The following is a 14,479-nucleotide window of genomic DNA, read 5'->3' as shown; positions in this document are numbered from 1 at the left end:
CGACACCCTGTTCCCTCCTGTAGGTGGAGACAGACCAAAGGGTCTGTTAACAGGTGTATTCTTAGGACTTCTCCTTTCTGGTTCCTCTCCAGAAATCTGGAGCTTTGATAACAAGGAAAAGGCAGAATCGGAAATGCAACATCGCCTACCCCATGAAAACAAATATTAGAAAGGGGCCAGGGGCCAGGAGTGTGTGTGTGTGCGGGTGGGAGGAGGAAACAGGGAGACGTTCATTAAGGGAACAAACTTCATATGAGTGATAAGTCGATAAATCCTGGAGATTTAATGCACAGCATGGTGAATAGAGTCAGCAGTACTGAGCCAGGAACTTCAAAGCTGCTCAGAGACGAAATCTTAAACATTCTCACCACAAATGAAAAGAATTAAATGAAATAATAGAAGGGTTAGCTAATGCTGTGGCCGTAATGTTATTGCAATATATAAGTGCATCAAACCAACACATTGTACACCTCACACAGTGTTATATGTCAATTACATCTCCATTGAAAAATTAATACATTTAAAAAGATGCAATTTTGATGCCAGGGAGAGGAGAGGGTCCAGTTAAAATGTGCAGTGGGGGAATGAGAGGAAGAAAAGCAGCGAAACCCCTGGAATCCAAGGGCCTGGGAGCAGGAGTGGGTATGAAGCACCGTATGTTTCAGGGAAACCCATTCACAGATGGACACTCCCTCCGGTCCTATGGGCCTTCAGAAAGCCCGGTGAGAATCCACGGGTCGCCGGCAGTGCTCAGGGCTGGGAGTACCGAGTACCGAGTACCGGGGAAGGAAGCTCCAACCCAACTCAGAGCGCAGAAAAGTCTCACATTAGATCCTGGCTCAGCATTATTCCGAGGACCGGAACTGAGGGTGGTAGATCGTTGCTAAGGATACCAGATTTAAAAAAGGATAAAAACCAAACTCACCCATCTGAACTGGAGCAGGGAAAACAAAAACCCCCGTTGGCAAAAGGGAATTCCTCTTTCGTTTACTCTTTGGAAGGGCAAGAGTGTGCATAGTTTTACACGAGTAAAGGCAAATTGTGTAGTTTAGAAAAGAAAGGCTATGTATTTTTTAACCACTCAGGTAAGAGTCAACAGGGGTAACTGGATTTGAAATTCCGAGAAAGGAGCTACAGCAGATGTCCCTTGTTCGCCAGCAGGTGGCGCGTTGTCTTTAGGATTGCGCCCTCTGATCTCTCCATCGATCAGCTCAGCCAGGCTTGCCCGAGCCCTCTCGCCGGAAATCGCTCTGCAGATAATAACCCTCCAGTGTCTGGAAATGTTTAATTACGCAAACGCTCATTTTTCCAGCGCAGCGCCGCCCGCCGCCCATGTAGCCCTTCAAGAACCTAGCGCCGCGGGTGTGGTAAGGCTTTCTCCGCAGGGTTTCATCCCATCTACGCAGGATCCAGTTAAAATAACTTTTCTTCATCTTCCTTAGTTAGATTAGACACTGTGTCGTTTCTAATACATTTATTTTCACCTTTGGGCAGAGGAAAAGTTCAGCGATCTTAGAACACAAATCTGTTTTGTGCCGCCAATAATTCTGACTACTCCGATTTGTACGAAAAGGAAAAAAAAACTCGCCACGCCTTTTACACACATTTTACATGGGCTCCTCACAGCATGAGCCTTGATCATTTTATTTTACCGATGAGTGTGTGCCCAGAGTTCACGCAATTCCACGCGCGTATTCGTGCTTCCTACCTATTCTTCTTAGAAGCCGCGGGTAGAGGCACGCATGTGTGCATGGTTACATTTATGAAGGTGACAAATAGTTACAAGATGCTGATGTGCTCATGAAGAAACTTACGAAACGGGAACTGCTCGCAGAAAACGGCTCACTTTCCCTTTCAGTTTTGATACTGTAACTTGTCTCTCGCCGTCACAATAAACACCGGCTCCTGCGTTCGCCTGGGATGGATTCTAAGACCCGGGGGTTGCTCGGGCGTCATCCGAGCGCGTTATCTGCACCAGTGCGTGTGGACGGCATGTTCCCTACGTCTCGTGCTTAAAAACTCCCCCCCCCGCCCAAAGCTGGATTTTGACCTGATTGATCGTAATGGTTCCAGAGGAACTATTGAGCCATTACAATCCATCATCTAAATGATTACAGAGGGATACCTAAATCTCCCGGTCATTTGAAACCTCTGTACATGCACAAGGGGGTGGAGGTCGAAGGAGCAGAATCGCCCCACCCCCGCCCCCGCCTCCAATGGTCCACAATGTAGTTACAGGAAAGTTTGCGCTGAAAGAAAAAAAAAAAAACTCGCAAGTGCTAGGTAAATTCCATTTTTAAAACATGAGGTCATTTTCGTGTGGCTACAAAGTGGGGAGAGGTGGATTTCATTTTTAATCTGCAGGACCTCAAAGCAATGTAAGCCACATTCTAGTTCCTTCTCTGGAAGCGGCTCAATTTTCACTCCGGAGACAGGCTGGGGCACTTTTCCTTCCCAGCCAACAGGAGTCAGTAGCGGGGCTGGGGTTGGGGCGGGGAGACCAGCAGAAGCTGTCAGCACCCCACGTGTGCCCAGAACAAGGCAGCGGCTAGGGCTGGCTTCTGGGCTGGGCGCAGGGTGGCTGATGACCCGGAGGCTCGCACCCGCCGGGCGATCGCTCCCTGCCGGAACCCGGGCACGGTGGGTGGGGAGGCAGAACCCGGAGCTGGAGGCCTGGTCGCTACTGTGGGGACCCTGGGCCAAGGCTACCTAGTGCCCGCCGGCTCTGAGATCCCCCGGGCGCTGCAGGTTCCGCTCCGTGGGTGGTGGGCGGGAGTGCCAGAAAGAGACCCCGAGGGAGTTTGCGCGGGGCCTGGCCGCTGGCTGCAGCCATGCGGGTGGCGGGGTGCGCCGAATGCCCAGGGATGAGCCGGGCGGACTGGAGTTTCGCCACCTTCATGGGGTTCTGGCGAGGTAGGGCAGTTGGGTCCCGGGTGCTGAGGATGCTAACCAAATCCAAAACCTGACGCCCTTGCGAGTCCTAAACGCATACGATTTCACTGAAAATGACCCTCCTGGCCCTTAACATGTCCTGGGTCCTGTCCTCTTCAATCTATCCACGCTGCAGTCCGGGCGCGCGTTGCGACCTCAATCCTGCCGTTTAAGGCCCCGATTAATATCTCAAATAGGCGGGGGGGGGGGGGGTGTTCCCCGCTGTGGGGCTGAGAGGTGCTCAGCGTCCCGGACTTCCTCTGCGCCCCAGGAACCAGAACCTGGATGGCCTCCAGAGGACACTGGGGCCACCACCACTTGGGGGTCACTCCCTTGGGAGCTTGGATTGGGATGGAGAACACCTCAGCAACTAACAGATCTTGAATTCCGTTATCCCAGACCTCTGAGCACCAACGAGGAGGGAGGTGGAAGCCAGGTGTCAGAAACAGGCTCACCTGGTCCTGACTCCTCTGGGAGGGAAAGCCTGAGCTGCTGGGCCAAGATGGTCCAGCCCTAACCTCGCTTCCCCACCCTCCCCCACAAGAGCTAAGTTCCTGGATCTGGCCTGAACCAGGATCAGCTTTCCAGATAACCCGGCAAAAGCCACATTAAGTGACCAGGTGGCACGGTCTTTTCATTCGAGTTCCTAAAGACTCTGTCTCCAAGGGCTCTTTAAGGACCCCTACTTGGAGTCTTCTGGCTGACCCTGGAGTGTGTGGGCCACCAGTGCTGACTCAGAAGAAAAAGGCGAGTGGGACGATGAAGGAAGCGCAGTTGTCCTGTGTGGAGTATTGAGCAGGGGATGGGATTCGTCCACCCCAGAAGGCACCACCCCAGCCGGATGTCCTCTTCCTATAGGGGACTTCTCACCTGCCTGGGCAGCTGGGGCCCTACTGTGGAGACCTCCCTGTGACGCTTTCGCCACTGCCGATGGTGGTGCCCAGAGCTTGGTCTCCTGGGAGGGCCTGCGACCAGTGCAAGCAAATCCCCTCGCCCAAGATGGAAGCCAGCACGGTCTAGGAGTGCCCTGCTGAGTCCCGGCCCTTCCCTGCTTCTGGAACTTGCTTCGTTGCTGTCTCAGGGAAGGGAGTGATCTCAGCCCCCTTCTGCTCTCAAGGGGCCTTGCCTCGGCCAGGATGTCGCCCCTTACCGGCCGCTCCCGGGATTCCAGCTGCAAACCTCCGTGGGTCCCTCACTCCAGCGTTCACCTGTGGCCGCGGGTGAGTGCAAGCTCTTGGTGCAAATACTTCTTCCTCCTCCTGCTCAAGCCAAAGGTCACCGAGGGGCGGGAGGATGCATTCTGTCCTGAAGTCCTGCCGATCAGACACGGGTCTGCTCCCACTATGCTCCGGAGGGCGTGTCCACTGCCATCTTCCGAGCTCAGGGGGTGATGCCCCACACACGTCAGAGACAACTTGCAGACCTGAGCTCAACAGGGTGTCCGCTCCCTTTCAGAGACACAGCACTACGTGCGACAGGCCCGGGACGCCAGGATCCAGCCCTGAGGGCTAGGAAGCCTCACTCAGCAGCAGCCCTGTGACGCACTCCAGAAGAGCAGTGTGTCAATCTGGACCCACCCAGCCCCCCTGGGGAACCTGCACCTTCTCCCAAACCCCATGGCCGGGTGCCCCGGGGAGGTAGTGGGGAGGGATCCGGGCTGGGGTCAGCAGAAGTTTAGCTCCCACCACTGAGCCAGCGTTCAGGAGGGTGGGCAGTGCTGGTACTTGCCCTGAAGCACAAGCAATGAAAACAGAGTATCTGGCAGCCAGGACCCTGACCCCTCTGGGATCCCAGACTCCTCCTGCACCAGCTCCTTGGACTCGGAGCCCCCGTAGCTGACAAACTTTGCCGTGTCTGTCTGCCGTGCCTGAGCCGCTTTCCAAACTCCCATCCACCCTTCCAAAACACATGCATGCGTGATTAGAGGGCTCGGCTGTTCATTAAGGTTGAATCCCAGCAAGTTCTGGGTCCCAGGAAAGAAAATAACTCTTTTTACCTCCTTTCCCCTCCCCTTCGCCTCTGATCTGGCGACCGAGCTCTCTAACCCAGGGTCTGGGTTACTGCTCTGGGGCCGAACATTCTCGGATGTCCAAGGGTTGCGCCACAGCCAGGACCCTCGGAGTCGGGGAAGGGATTCTAGGAGAAGAGGCAACTCTGCCAGGGGCCGAAGTGTGCTGAGCCCAAGCTACTGCGCCTGGGTCCCCGTGCGACCCCTCTTATGCACTGGGCACAGGCTGTGGGCGCAGGCTGTGTCCTAGGCGCACAGGAGTAAGACCTCAAAGCGCGAGGAGACCCATGCTCTCATCTGCTGCGGGCTGTTTCTTCTGGCTCGACAGGGGTGCCCTCTCAGGCCTAACGACACAGGAGGGGTCTCATGGGACTTTAGAACTGGGAATGCAGGTCCCGGGAGGCCCCGGCTAAGCGAGCGCATTTGCCAAAGTCGGCTGCCCGGGTCAGCAAAACTTTGTTTCTCAGTGCGCAGGCGCAGGGAAAGGTTGGGGGGCAGGGGAGGGAGGGGTGGAATCCCGAGGCAAGGGGAGGAGGGAGGGAGGAGGAGGGAGGGTGGTGGATTAAAATAAGTAGGCGGCTCGGTGCTAAGGGATGAGTGAGTCTGAGCTCGGTCTCTTCCCAGCACGTTCTCAGCTGCTCGGGTTCAGACCCAACCGGGGAGCCGGGAACCGGGCTCACCATCCCCGGCAGGCTAGACTGCGGGGGCGCTGAGCGCTTCCCGCGTGTCCGGGGCTCGGAGTTCCCGCCGCCGGAGCGGGGACAGGACTGCAAAGGTCCGGGGGTGCCTGTGGAATCCAGCGCCTCTGGCTCCCCGGGTCCCCCGCAGCGGGAGCCCCAGAGGCGCGCTCAGCCCCGGACCGCCGTGAAACAAGGTAACTGCAGCCCCGGGTGTCCCGGCACGGAGAGGGGAAAGCGGGCAGGACTCCCGGGCTCCCTGTCACAGCGCGGCGGGTGTCTCCTCTGTCTCCACATCCCAGAAGGAAACTCCTCTTGCCAAACGCAGGCTGCAGGACCTTTGTGAAAGTGAGAGAGCTGCAGCCCAGGGTGGTTGGGGGTGCTGGCTCAGGGACTTCCCGCGCGGGGTCCCTGGCCTCTGACCTCCGGGGAATGAGAGGGCGGGCTTCCACTACCGCCCCCAGCGGGGCCAGACTCCGTAGAATCCGGGGCGAGATGCCCGCGGACTTGGGAAGTCAGCCTGTGGGCCCCCTCTAAGAAAAGGAAGCAACTTCAGCGGGCACAAACTTTCCTGAGACACACGCCTGGCTCAGCCCGACCTTAGCTGACGAAGAAGGAAGAGAGTGGATGGATGGCCACTGCCGCCGCCGATCGCGCCGGGGACAGGTGCATGCCCCTCCCGGGTCGCGCTTTCCTGCGAATTTTTCTTTGGCGGAGTTGCGCTCAGGTACGACCCGGGAGCGCAGGGCCGCGTGCCTGACGTCGCCCTCGCACTTGCGCTTTGGCTTTGGTTGTTTTCTATCGCGTGGTCGCTCTGTGTGATCAAGGCCCGGAGTGTAACCCGCCGCGGTCCCGGTGCGCGCAGTGGGTGCGAGCGCCACTTCCCCATTCGGGACGGCGCGCCTCGGCGCGGAAGCACCGTGGAGCGGCGGGTGTCTCCAGGGTTGGCGCTTGGGAGCGAAAGATGCGTTTGCTCCTCGGACTGTCCCCAAACCCAGCTTTCAGGAGAGGTGGGAGCCAGGAGGCGAGAGGGGAAGAGATGAGGGGTGGCAGGATGAGCTAACTTCTCCCCAGAAATGTCTCTGATCAGAATGAAAACCCACACCCAGCACCTTTTCAGCAGTGCCGGCAGTAGCGGGGTCGGCTCTCAAGAGCGTAAAGTAGCTACCGAGGGTTTCTTTGTTACCACAATTTGGTAACAAATTTCACTCGGGCTGAGAGCTACGCGCTGGCTCTGGAGAAGAGAAACCACGTGCAAGGCTGGTTTCCCAGGGCCACAGCCTCCTGGGGAAGAGAAGGGTTGGCGGGGAGGAGGGGGGTAGAGAGACCAGTGGGAACATGGTCCACCCGAGGCTCCTTGAAGTGACTGTGATTTCATTAAGACTGGGGATCAGATCGCTAAGGACGCCACGGGCGTTTAAATGCTGCCGGATGGCCGCCTAGCTGAAGGATTCGTTCGAGCTGGTTCGCTGGGAAAATTCAACAAAAGTAGCCGGGGCTGGCCAATCCTCCCGCCTGGGGTTCAGACGCCTGTCACTTGCGTTGGGGATTCGATGTCAAGGACGATTTTCTGGGGCTACTGCTGGGCTCCTCCAGGCACAAGCCCGTGGAACTCGCTCCGTCCTCATTAATGCAAGTAGTTAACTCGCACACGCTCAATTAGCTCCGAATAAACCACTTTAATAGACTCGGCACACTTCATTAATGCCCGGCGCAGGGCCGGCTGCAGACCCGGGACTGGCGCTCCGCCGCGCGGGGACTCGGGCTTCCAAGTGCGAACTGCATTCGGTCGCTGCTTCTAGTCGGAACCCTTTAACCGCCCCTCCGGGGTTCGGAGGCCCAGGCTGTTCGAGGAGCGGATGCCTGGCCTGGGGAGAGGGGCTCCCTCTTGTATTTAAAGATCCGAAGGGTTCATCCTGGGGTTCCGGGGTCAGGGCCACCGGAGCTCATCCTCTGCGGCGGGCGAGCGGGTGTGAGGTTGTGTTTTTCTCTTAGCTGACCTCCAGACACCGGGTCGTGCATTCGGCCCGCTCTTGGGGCTAGCGTTCAGAGCCACGTTTCTAACGAATTTCGTCCCCGGGAAAGTCGTTGGCGAGAGCCTTCGGAGCCCTGGCCTCGGAATGCGGCAGGAAAGAAGGCGCTGGCTGCGCGGAGGGAAACAAACGGAGTGTTGGGGGAGACAAGACCAGGCAGATAGCCCGGAAAGGTTGGCTCCCGCGAGCAGTGGGGGCTGCGAGCGCCCCCTCCTCCCACCCAGCCGCAGGTCTCCGCTCCTGGCGTGGGCGAGGAAAGGCCGGGTTCGTGCGCCAGGTTGGGGAGGGGGTTCTCCCACCTGGGCACGTAGCGGGCTCGGGCCCGCATGCAGGTCTCGCCGCCGCCGCCGCTCACTCGGCTGCGGGTAGGCCCAGCGCTGAGAGGAGGGAGCGGAGGGTCGGGCGGCGCTGGCCCTGGCCGGGGAGCCAGCGATAAGCATCTGATTTCCAGCGCCAGGGGGGCCAGAGGAGGTGACAGCAAACCAAAGAGCGCTCACCTCGTCTCAGCCTGGGCCGACCTTTGAAGCTGGCGAGTTTTTTTCCACCTTCTCCTCCCTCCTTCCCACCCCCCAACGACCCCTGCTTTCTCTCCGGCCCGATTTTTATTTTGCTTCAGCATGGCCCCAGCGTCCTGGGGTGGGCTCGGTGTGTCCCCGGCGCGACCCTAGCGGGCGGCACTGGAGAAAATGGGCGCGGAGGCCACGGCTCTGCCTGCCCCCGGGCACTCCCGCTCCGAGGGCGCGCTCGCCGCAGCTGGGTGCCTCCGCTCGCTCCAAGGCTGAGTTAACTGCGGCGGCGGTCGGACTAGGTTCTCATTCGATTGCTAATTTAATGGACACTGGCAAATCTTTGCTGGTTCTTGGAGTTTTGCAGCCCCTACCCCCAGCAGTGCCTCTTTTTTTTTTTTTTTTTTCTCCTTCGGCCCAACACACTGCGAGTGACCTTCCCGCCAGCCTCCAGGGGAAAAGGTTCCTGGGTTAAGATGGTCCTCAGTCCCCTCGTCTACCAAGTGCGGCGCTTCCCTGTGATTGAAGGCTTCGCTGCTGCCGTGGAAGGCAGCTGAGTGCAGGCCTGGACCGAGGGCCTGGGCGGGGGCCTGGGCTGAGGGAAAGCCAGGCTGGGGGAGCTGCCCGCGTAGGTGTCAGTGGGAGCAGGGAACAAGGAAGCAGAGCAGGGTCCTGCACACCCCAGGGAAGGGGACTGACTGCCCTTTGGAAGAGAAACCTGAGGGCGAGGAGAGGAGGAGGAAGGGGTGGAGGCAGTGGGCAGCAGAGGACCCAGAGGGGCGAGGGAGGAGGGTGTCCAAGCACCGGGCGCCTGCAGGGACTTGCAGAGTGGCCCTCTGCTCAGAGCCTGAGAGAGAGGGTGTTCAGCACTTGGGCGGCCCAAAGCTCCCTGTGTCCCTTCGGCTCTTGTCCCTGTTTTTGCCTCCCCTGGACAGACCTCAGGAGACGGAGATACAGGCCTCTCTGCAGAGCCCAGACCATGCGGGGGCTGGAGACCTTGCCCCCCAAAGCCCAGGAGGGGCCCGCCTGTTGGTCGCTTCAGCACGGCTTCCCCCTGGCCTTGCCCGAGCTCCCTGACACTGCATTCGGAGGGTGGCTGCACGGCAGGCGCTGAGGCAGGCCCCAGCGCCCCTTCTTCCCCACGGGCACACCCACCTGCCCAGGGCTCACCACGTACAAGCCAACAGCCTGAGACCCCCAAAGGCTCCCCCCCTTTTTTATGGGGTAGGAAGGGCACGGAAGCCCCCCTTGTATGCAGCTGCAGATGTTTGGCTGAGTGGGCTAATGAAGACGGGTGTCAGTGATCTCCCTAGAATGAAGGTGACCCCCAGAGGCACCCGTCGTCCACCGGCAGCTTCAGAGACGGCGCTGTCAACAGGGCGCAGTAACGGTGAGGCAGGAAAGCAAGTCTGCAGCCCGAGTTGAGAGTTTGGAGGAGAATGATGACGTGGCTGCTGGAGGCCACAGGGAAGGTCAGCCGGTAGATCCTGACGGACAGGAGCTGGGACATGTATGGATCTGGGTGTGTGCCTGTGTGCCGTCTGTCTGGAAGGCGCTTCGTGGGTGCCACGTGACCCTGTGCATCTGGGTGTGTTTTGTTCCCTGCACTTTGTTTTGTGTAGCAGAAAAGGCTGGTCACCCTGTCTCGCTTAATCTTCGCACCGTGTTGTCCACTCTGCTCCAGGATGCGTGGACCTGTCAGGGTGCGTTTCCGTGTCTGTGTGCAGGCGGACACAGAAGCGAGTTCCTGTTACCCTCGCAGGAGTGTGTAACGCTGTGTTGACTCAGGCTTGCGTGGACGAGAGTTTCTACGTCCTGCCAGTTTCCCTGTGTTTCTGCTGTTCTCGGTGTCATGCACACCACAGCCCCTCGTTGAAGCTGGTTGCATTGCACTGGGTTTAGTTTCCTGCTGGTTTCTGTATCAAGTTGTGTGTCCCTGCCAAAGGTCATTTGGAGAAAGCTAGGTCAGAGCTCAGATCACAGAGGGTTCCCATTTTTTTCCTTTTTGTGGTCAGTGGGTTCCATGGGGTGGTGTCTTAGACTTCCAGCTCCTACCCTGGGGGACAGACAGAGAGGGTGTGGCTGGGCTGGAATTCAGAAGAAAACCGATCTACCCTGAACTTTCCCTCTTTCTACTCCCTTCTTTTCTTCGCAGATTCCTATTGAGAACCCGCCGCAATTACCACAATGGGCAGCAAAACTTTGCCAGCGCCAGTGCCCATCCACCCATCCCTACAGCTCACCAACTACTCCTTCCTCCAGGCAGTAAACGGCCTGCCCACGGTGCCCTCGGACCACCTGCCCAACCTGTACGGCTTCAGTGCTCTGCACGCCGTACACCTGCACCAGTGGACGCTGGGCTACCCCGCCATGCACTTGCCACGATCCTCTTTCTCCAAAGTGCCCGGAGCCGTGTCCAACCTGGTGGATGCGCGCTTCCAGCTGCCCGCCTTTCCCTGGTTCCCCCATGTCATCCAGCCCAAGCCCGAGATCACCGCGGGAGGCAGCGGCCCGGCGGCCCTCAAGACCAAGCCGCGCTTCGATTTTGCCAACCTGGCCTTGGCCGCCACGCAAGAAGATCCGTCCAAGCTTGGCCGGGGGGAGGGTCCCGGCTCCCCCACAGGTGGGCTGGGCGCCCTCCTGGATGTGACCAAGCTATCCCCGGAAAAGAAGCCCACGAGGGGACGCCTGCCTTCCAAAACTAAGAAAGAGTTCGTCTGCAAGTTCTGTGGTCGCCACTTCACGAAGTCCTACAACCTACTTATCCATGAGCGGACGCACACGGATGAGCGGCCCTACACTTGTGACATCTGCCACAAAGCCTTCCGGAGGCAAGACCACCTACGGGATCACAGGTGTGGTGCTGCGGGTGGCCCTAGAGAGAGTTGCCTTTGGGCCTCTGTCCTCACCATCCTCCTCCCTCATGGGAAGTGTCTTGAGACCCCCTACTGGCTCCAAGCTCCCTGGCTTCTGGGAGTTAACCTAACATCAGGGAAAAAAAACCATATCAAGCTCAGGGATCCATTCCTGGTGCATGGGCGGAGAGAACAGGGAATAAACAGGACCTAAGACTAAGTCAGGTCTCCATGCGCTGAGGACAAGCACGCTTGAGTTCCTTACCTCTTCCTTCACCTGTAGAGCACTGTCCAGTAGACATTCCCGGGATAATGGAGAGTGACAGGTGACACATGTGACAATTCGGCACTTGAAAAGTGAAACAAGTGTGATTGACTAACTTTTAAGTTCTATTTCATTTTCATTTTAAGAGCCACATGTGACCAGTGTGGCTACCGTCTCGGACAGTGCAACCTCAGCAAAGTGTCCATCCCAGACCCCCTCACCCACCCTCAGTGTTGACCCAGCCTTATAAGGAGGCCGTGCTGGCTGCTCCTCAGGAAGGCAGGCTCTTTGCCTGGCCAGACCTGTGGTGGATCAGAGGTTGCCCAAGCCTCGCCTTCACCTCCCTGCTCCATCCACAACTCAGCCTTTTGCCAGCGCCACACTGGGTACCCCACAACCCCCTTTCTTTGGAGAGCGAGTACCTCAGGGCAGTGGGAGGGGCTCTTGGGCAACCGTTTATAGCATTGCATCATTGTGCAAGGACTAATTCTGTCTGTTTTTGCTCCCAGATATATCCACTCCAAAGAAAAGCCTTTCAAGTGTCAAGAGTGCGGGAAAGGATTCTGCCAGTCCAGGACTCTCGCTGTCCACAAGACGCTACACTCACAGGTGAAGGAGCTCAAAACCTCCAAGATCAAATGCTAAGGAGAGTCCCCCTCCGGTCAGCAGGACCCTGGGTCACGCCCACCCCTCCTCCAGAGGAACCAGAAGCCGGAAGGAGACGGACTCTCGCAGACCTCGGGAAGGGCTCCCGGACCTTCCCTGGTCCCCAACACAGCCCCTTGGGTCCCGGGCGGGCGCACGCGGAACTCCGGAGCCCTGCCCGGGGCCAGGATTCGGCCACCCGGGCGACTCCCCCAGGACGAGGCTACACTCTTGGCCAAAAGGCGGTACTCACGTGGCGGAAGGGGGACTGCATTTAAAAAAAAAAAAAAAGAAAAAGAAGAAGAAGAAGAAGAAGAAGAAGAACGAAAGCTCCGTGGAGCCGCAGCGGCGCCTCTCCCAGAAGTATTACTTTCCTATTGTTATTTTATACGTTTTCTTTATTATTTTTTTTCTTTGACCATATAAGCTTGTAACTCTGACTGCAGAGCAAAAGGGGAGAGGACAAGAAGTTTTGCGCGCTCGCAGCTTCCAGCCCCCCCCCCCCGCCCCCCCTCCACCTTCGCCCCATTCCCACCCCCGGGAGCCTGCAAAAGTGTAATCCGTGTATCTGCTTCAGCCGCCCGGCCCCCCCCGCCCCCCCCCCCCCCCCCCCCCGGACCGACCGCGGGGTTCCGGCAGCGCCGGCTCCCAGCTCCTGCCCCGCAGCGGGCGCCGGGCTCCGGGACTCGGCCGGCAGGGGCGGGGACCGCGGCTCCTAGCGCTGGAGGGGGCCTGGCCTCCGGCTCCCCGCGCTCTGTCGCCCGCCGGTCACCGTGAGCGAGCTGCCGGCTAGGAGCAGGGCGGTGTATTGCGATTGGCACTTTATGCTGACCATCGGTAACGGACATTTATCACTGGAGTTTTTAAAAATATGAAATAAACGGTTATTTTACAGGCATTGCAGAATGGGTAATTTCGTCCCCCGCGCAGGAAGCCGGGCGGGGCCTTTCTTGGAGACAAGCAGGTTTCTGCGCAGACCCCGGTCTCCACGGCCGGAACCTGCGCCTCCCTGGGGCGACCGCGGTGGGATGCGCGGAGACGCGCCCCCTGTCGCAGCGCTGGTCTGCCTCGGACGCCACCCCGTATCCACTTGCTTCCTTTTCCCCTCCGCTTTGGTCTGAGGGTCTCCCTTTCCCCACTGCTTGTCTCCAAAGGATTTCGACTTTACAAAGAAGCTGAGCCTCCCGTCAGTGTCTATTGGCGGTGACATTTCTCAACATCTCCAGGGGCCCGGGACGCCTGGGGCCCACTAGGGGAACAACAGATAATGTCACCCTCCTCCCTAACCACCCCTCCCCCCCGCATCACTAGCCTCTTGCTACTGCTTTAGGGAAGGGCGCGCCCACAAAGACAGCCTCAAACGAGTCCTGTCCTGTCCCCAGGGCCCCACTACTTGGCTACAAATGTATAATCACCGCTGTCTTCCCAAAGACCCAAACCTACATCCCTCCCCCTTAGGATTCTCCAGACAGAATTCCTCGCCCGCGAAGATTCCCTACAGTGCTCAAGTCTTGTCTGGAATGGCGGGGGCGGGCGTCCTGGGAGGCCCGGGAAGTTTAGGAGAAATCCGAGTCCGCCCTCTACTCGTTGAACCTTCCCGGGGGCGTCCAGTTTTCCCACAATTAGAGGCCAGGCCGCCGGGGGCTCCTCTACTGGCGCGGGGCGGGGCTCCCCCAGCTCTAGCGCTGGGGCCGCCCGGCAGCGCCTGCTGGGGCACCCACAGCCTTTCCCAGGCCGAGCGCAACCTCCCGGGCTACTGTGGCCGGCGCTCAGGGGCCGCAGGGACCGCGGGGGGTCGAGCTTCCCAGTAATATGACCCCCAAATCCCAGCCTCCGGCAGGGCCCGCTGGCACAAGCTGGCCGGGGCTGTCCGAGTTAAAACACACTTAGCGTTTCGCTGTGCCCTCCCCACCTCTGCTGGGATTGCCTCTGGGCTCTGTGTGGGACAGAACTCCGTGGTTCCGGAGCCCAACTTGTCCCTCTGGCCTCAGCTCGGCCAGCGCGGAGGATCCCTGCCCTCCGCTTTTGGAGCCGCGCTGCCCCCTGCTGGACAGGCCTGGATGGGCGGTCCGGGACTCAGGCGCCCTGCCCACAACCTAGAGTGGCTTGCCACCGCAGCTCCTTGCGGTCACTCCCACAGATCGAAATCTTCTTGACGGGTCCCAGGACCCATTGCGAATGAGGGATAGGTCGCTGTGGGGTCTGGACCCGAATTTAGGAGCTCGGCTCTTCGGGCCAGATCCCAGTCCCTCTTCCACCCGGTCCATACGGACTCATCCCAGGAGAGAATGGAGCTCGGGTCCCAGAGAACTGTGACCGCGGGGTGCATGGAGGGGGTTAGTCAGCGGGTTTGGGTTTCCGGGGCTTGGGCCCAGCCAGCGGAGGCAGTGGTGTGGTCTGCTCGTGGCCACGGCCTGTGATAAGGCGGATGGCAGGAGCCGCCTCAGTGCCTTCACTAACCCCTCGGGACTGGGGTAAAGCGGTTTTTGCAAGACGTCCAGAGTGCGTGGATACACACACACACACACACACACACACACAGCCGCCGTGGAGAGCTTT

General features: G+C 58.9%; 1 protein-coding gene across 1 annotated transcript; it reads left to right on the top strand.

Moving 5' to 3' along the window:
* The first annotated feature begins 5,524 nt into the window (after nt 1–5,524).
* OSR1 (odd-skipped related transcription factor 1) lies at nt 5,525–12,073 on the top strand. The gene is made up of 3 exons (XM_028516192.2): nt 5,525–5,813; nt 10,311–11,010; nt 11,785–12,073. The coding sequence occupies exons 2-3, from the start codon at nt 10,343–10,345 to the stop codon at nt 11,918–11,920; spliced, it is 804 nt and encodes a 267-aa protein (XP_028371993.1). The 5' UTR covers nt 5,525–5,813; nt 10,311–10,342; the 3' UTR covers nt 11,921–12,073.
* The last annotated feature ends 2,406 nt before the right edge of the window (nt 12,074–14,479 follow it).

This window comes from Phyllostomus discolor, chromosome 6 (genome assembly GCF_004126475.2).
Source record: "Phyllostomus discolor isolate MPI-MPIP mPhyDis1 chromosome 6, mPhyDis1.pri.v3, whole genome shotgun sequence".
NCBI lineage: Eukaryota > Metazoa > Chordata > Mammalia > Chiroptera > Phyllostomidae > Phyllostomus > Phyllostomus discolor.
The sequence above is the reverse complement of the archived record's forward strand: the minus strand, read 5'-3'. Positions and strand labels throughout refer to the sequence as shown.

Bases quoted from the DNA above. Each gene is read 5' to 3' on its own strand.
- OSR1 (XM_028516192.2), top strand. From the start codon at position 10,343: ATGGGCAGCAAAACTTTGCCAGCGCCAGTGCCCATCCACCCATCCCTA. The intron at 11,011-11,784 runs GTGTGGTGCTGC...TTTTGCTCCCAG, and splicing joins GACCACCTACGGGATCACAG to ATATATCCACTCCAAAGAAA.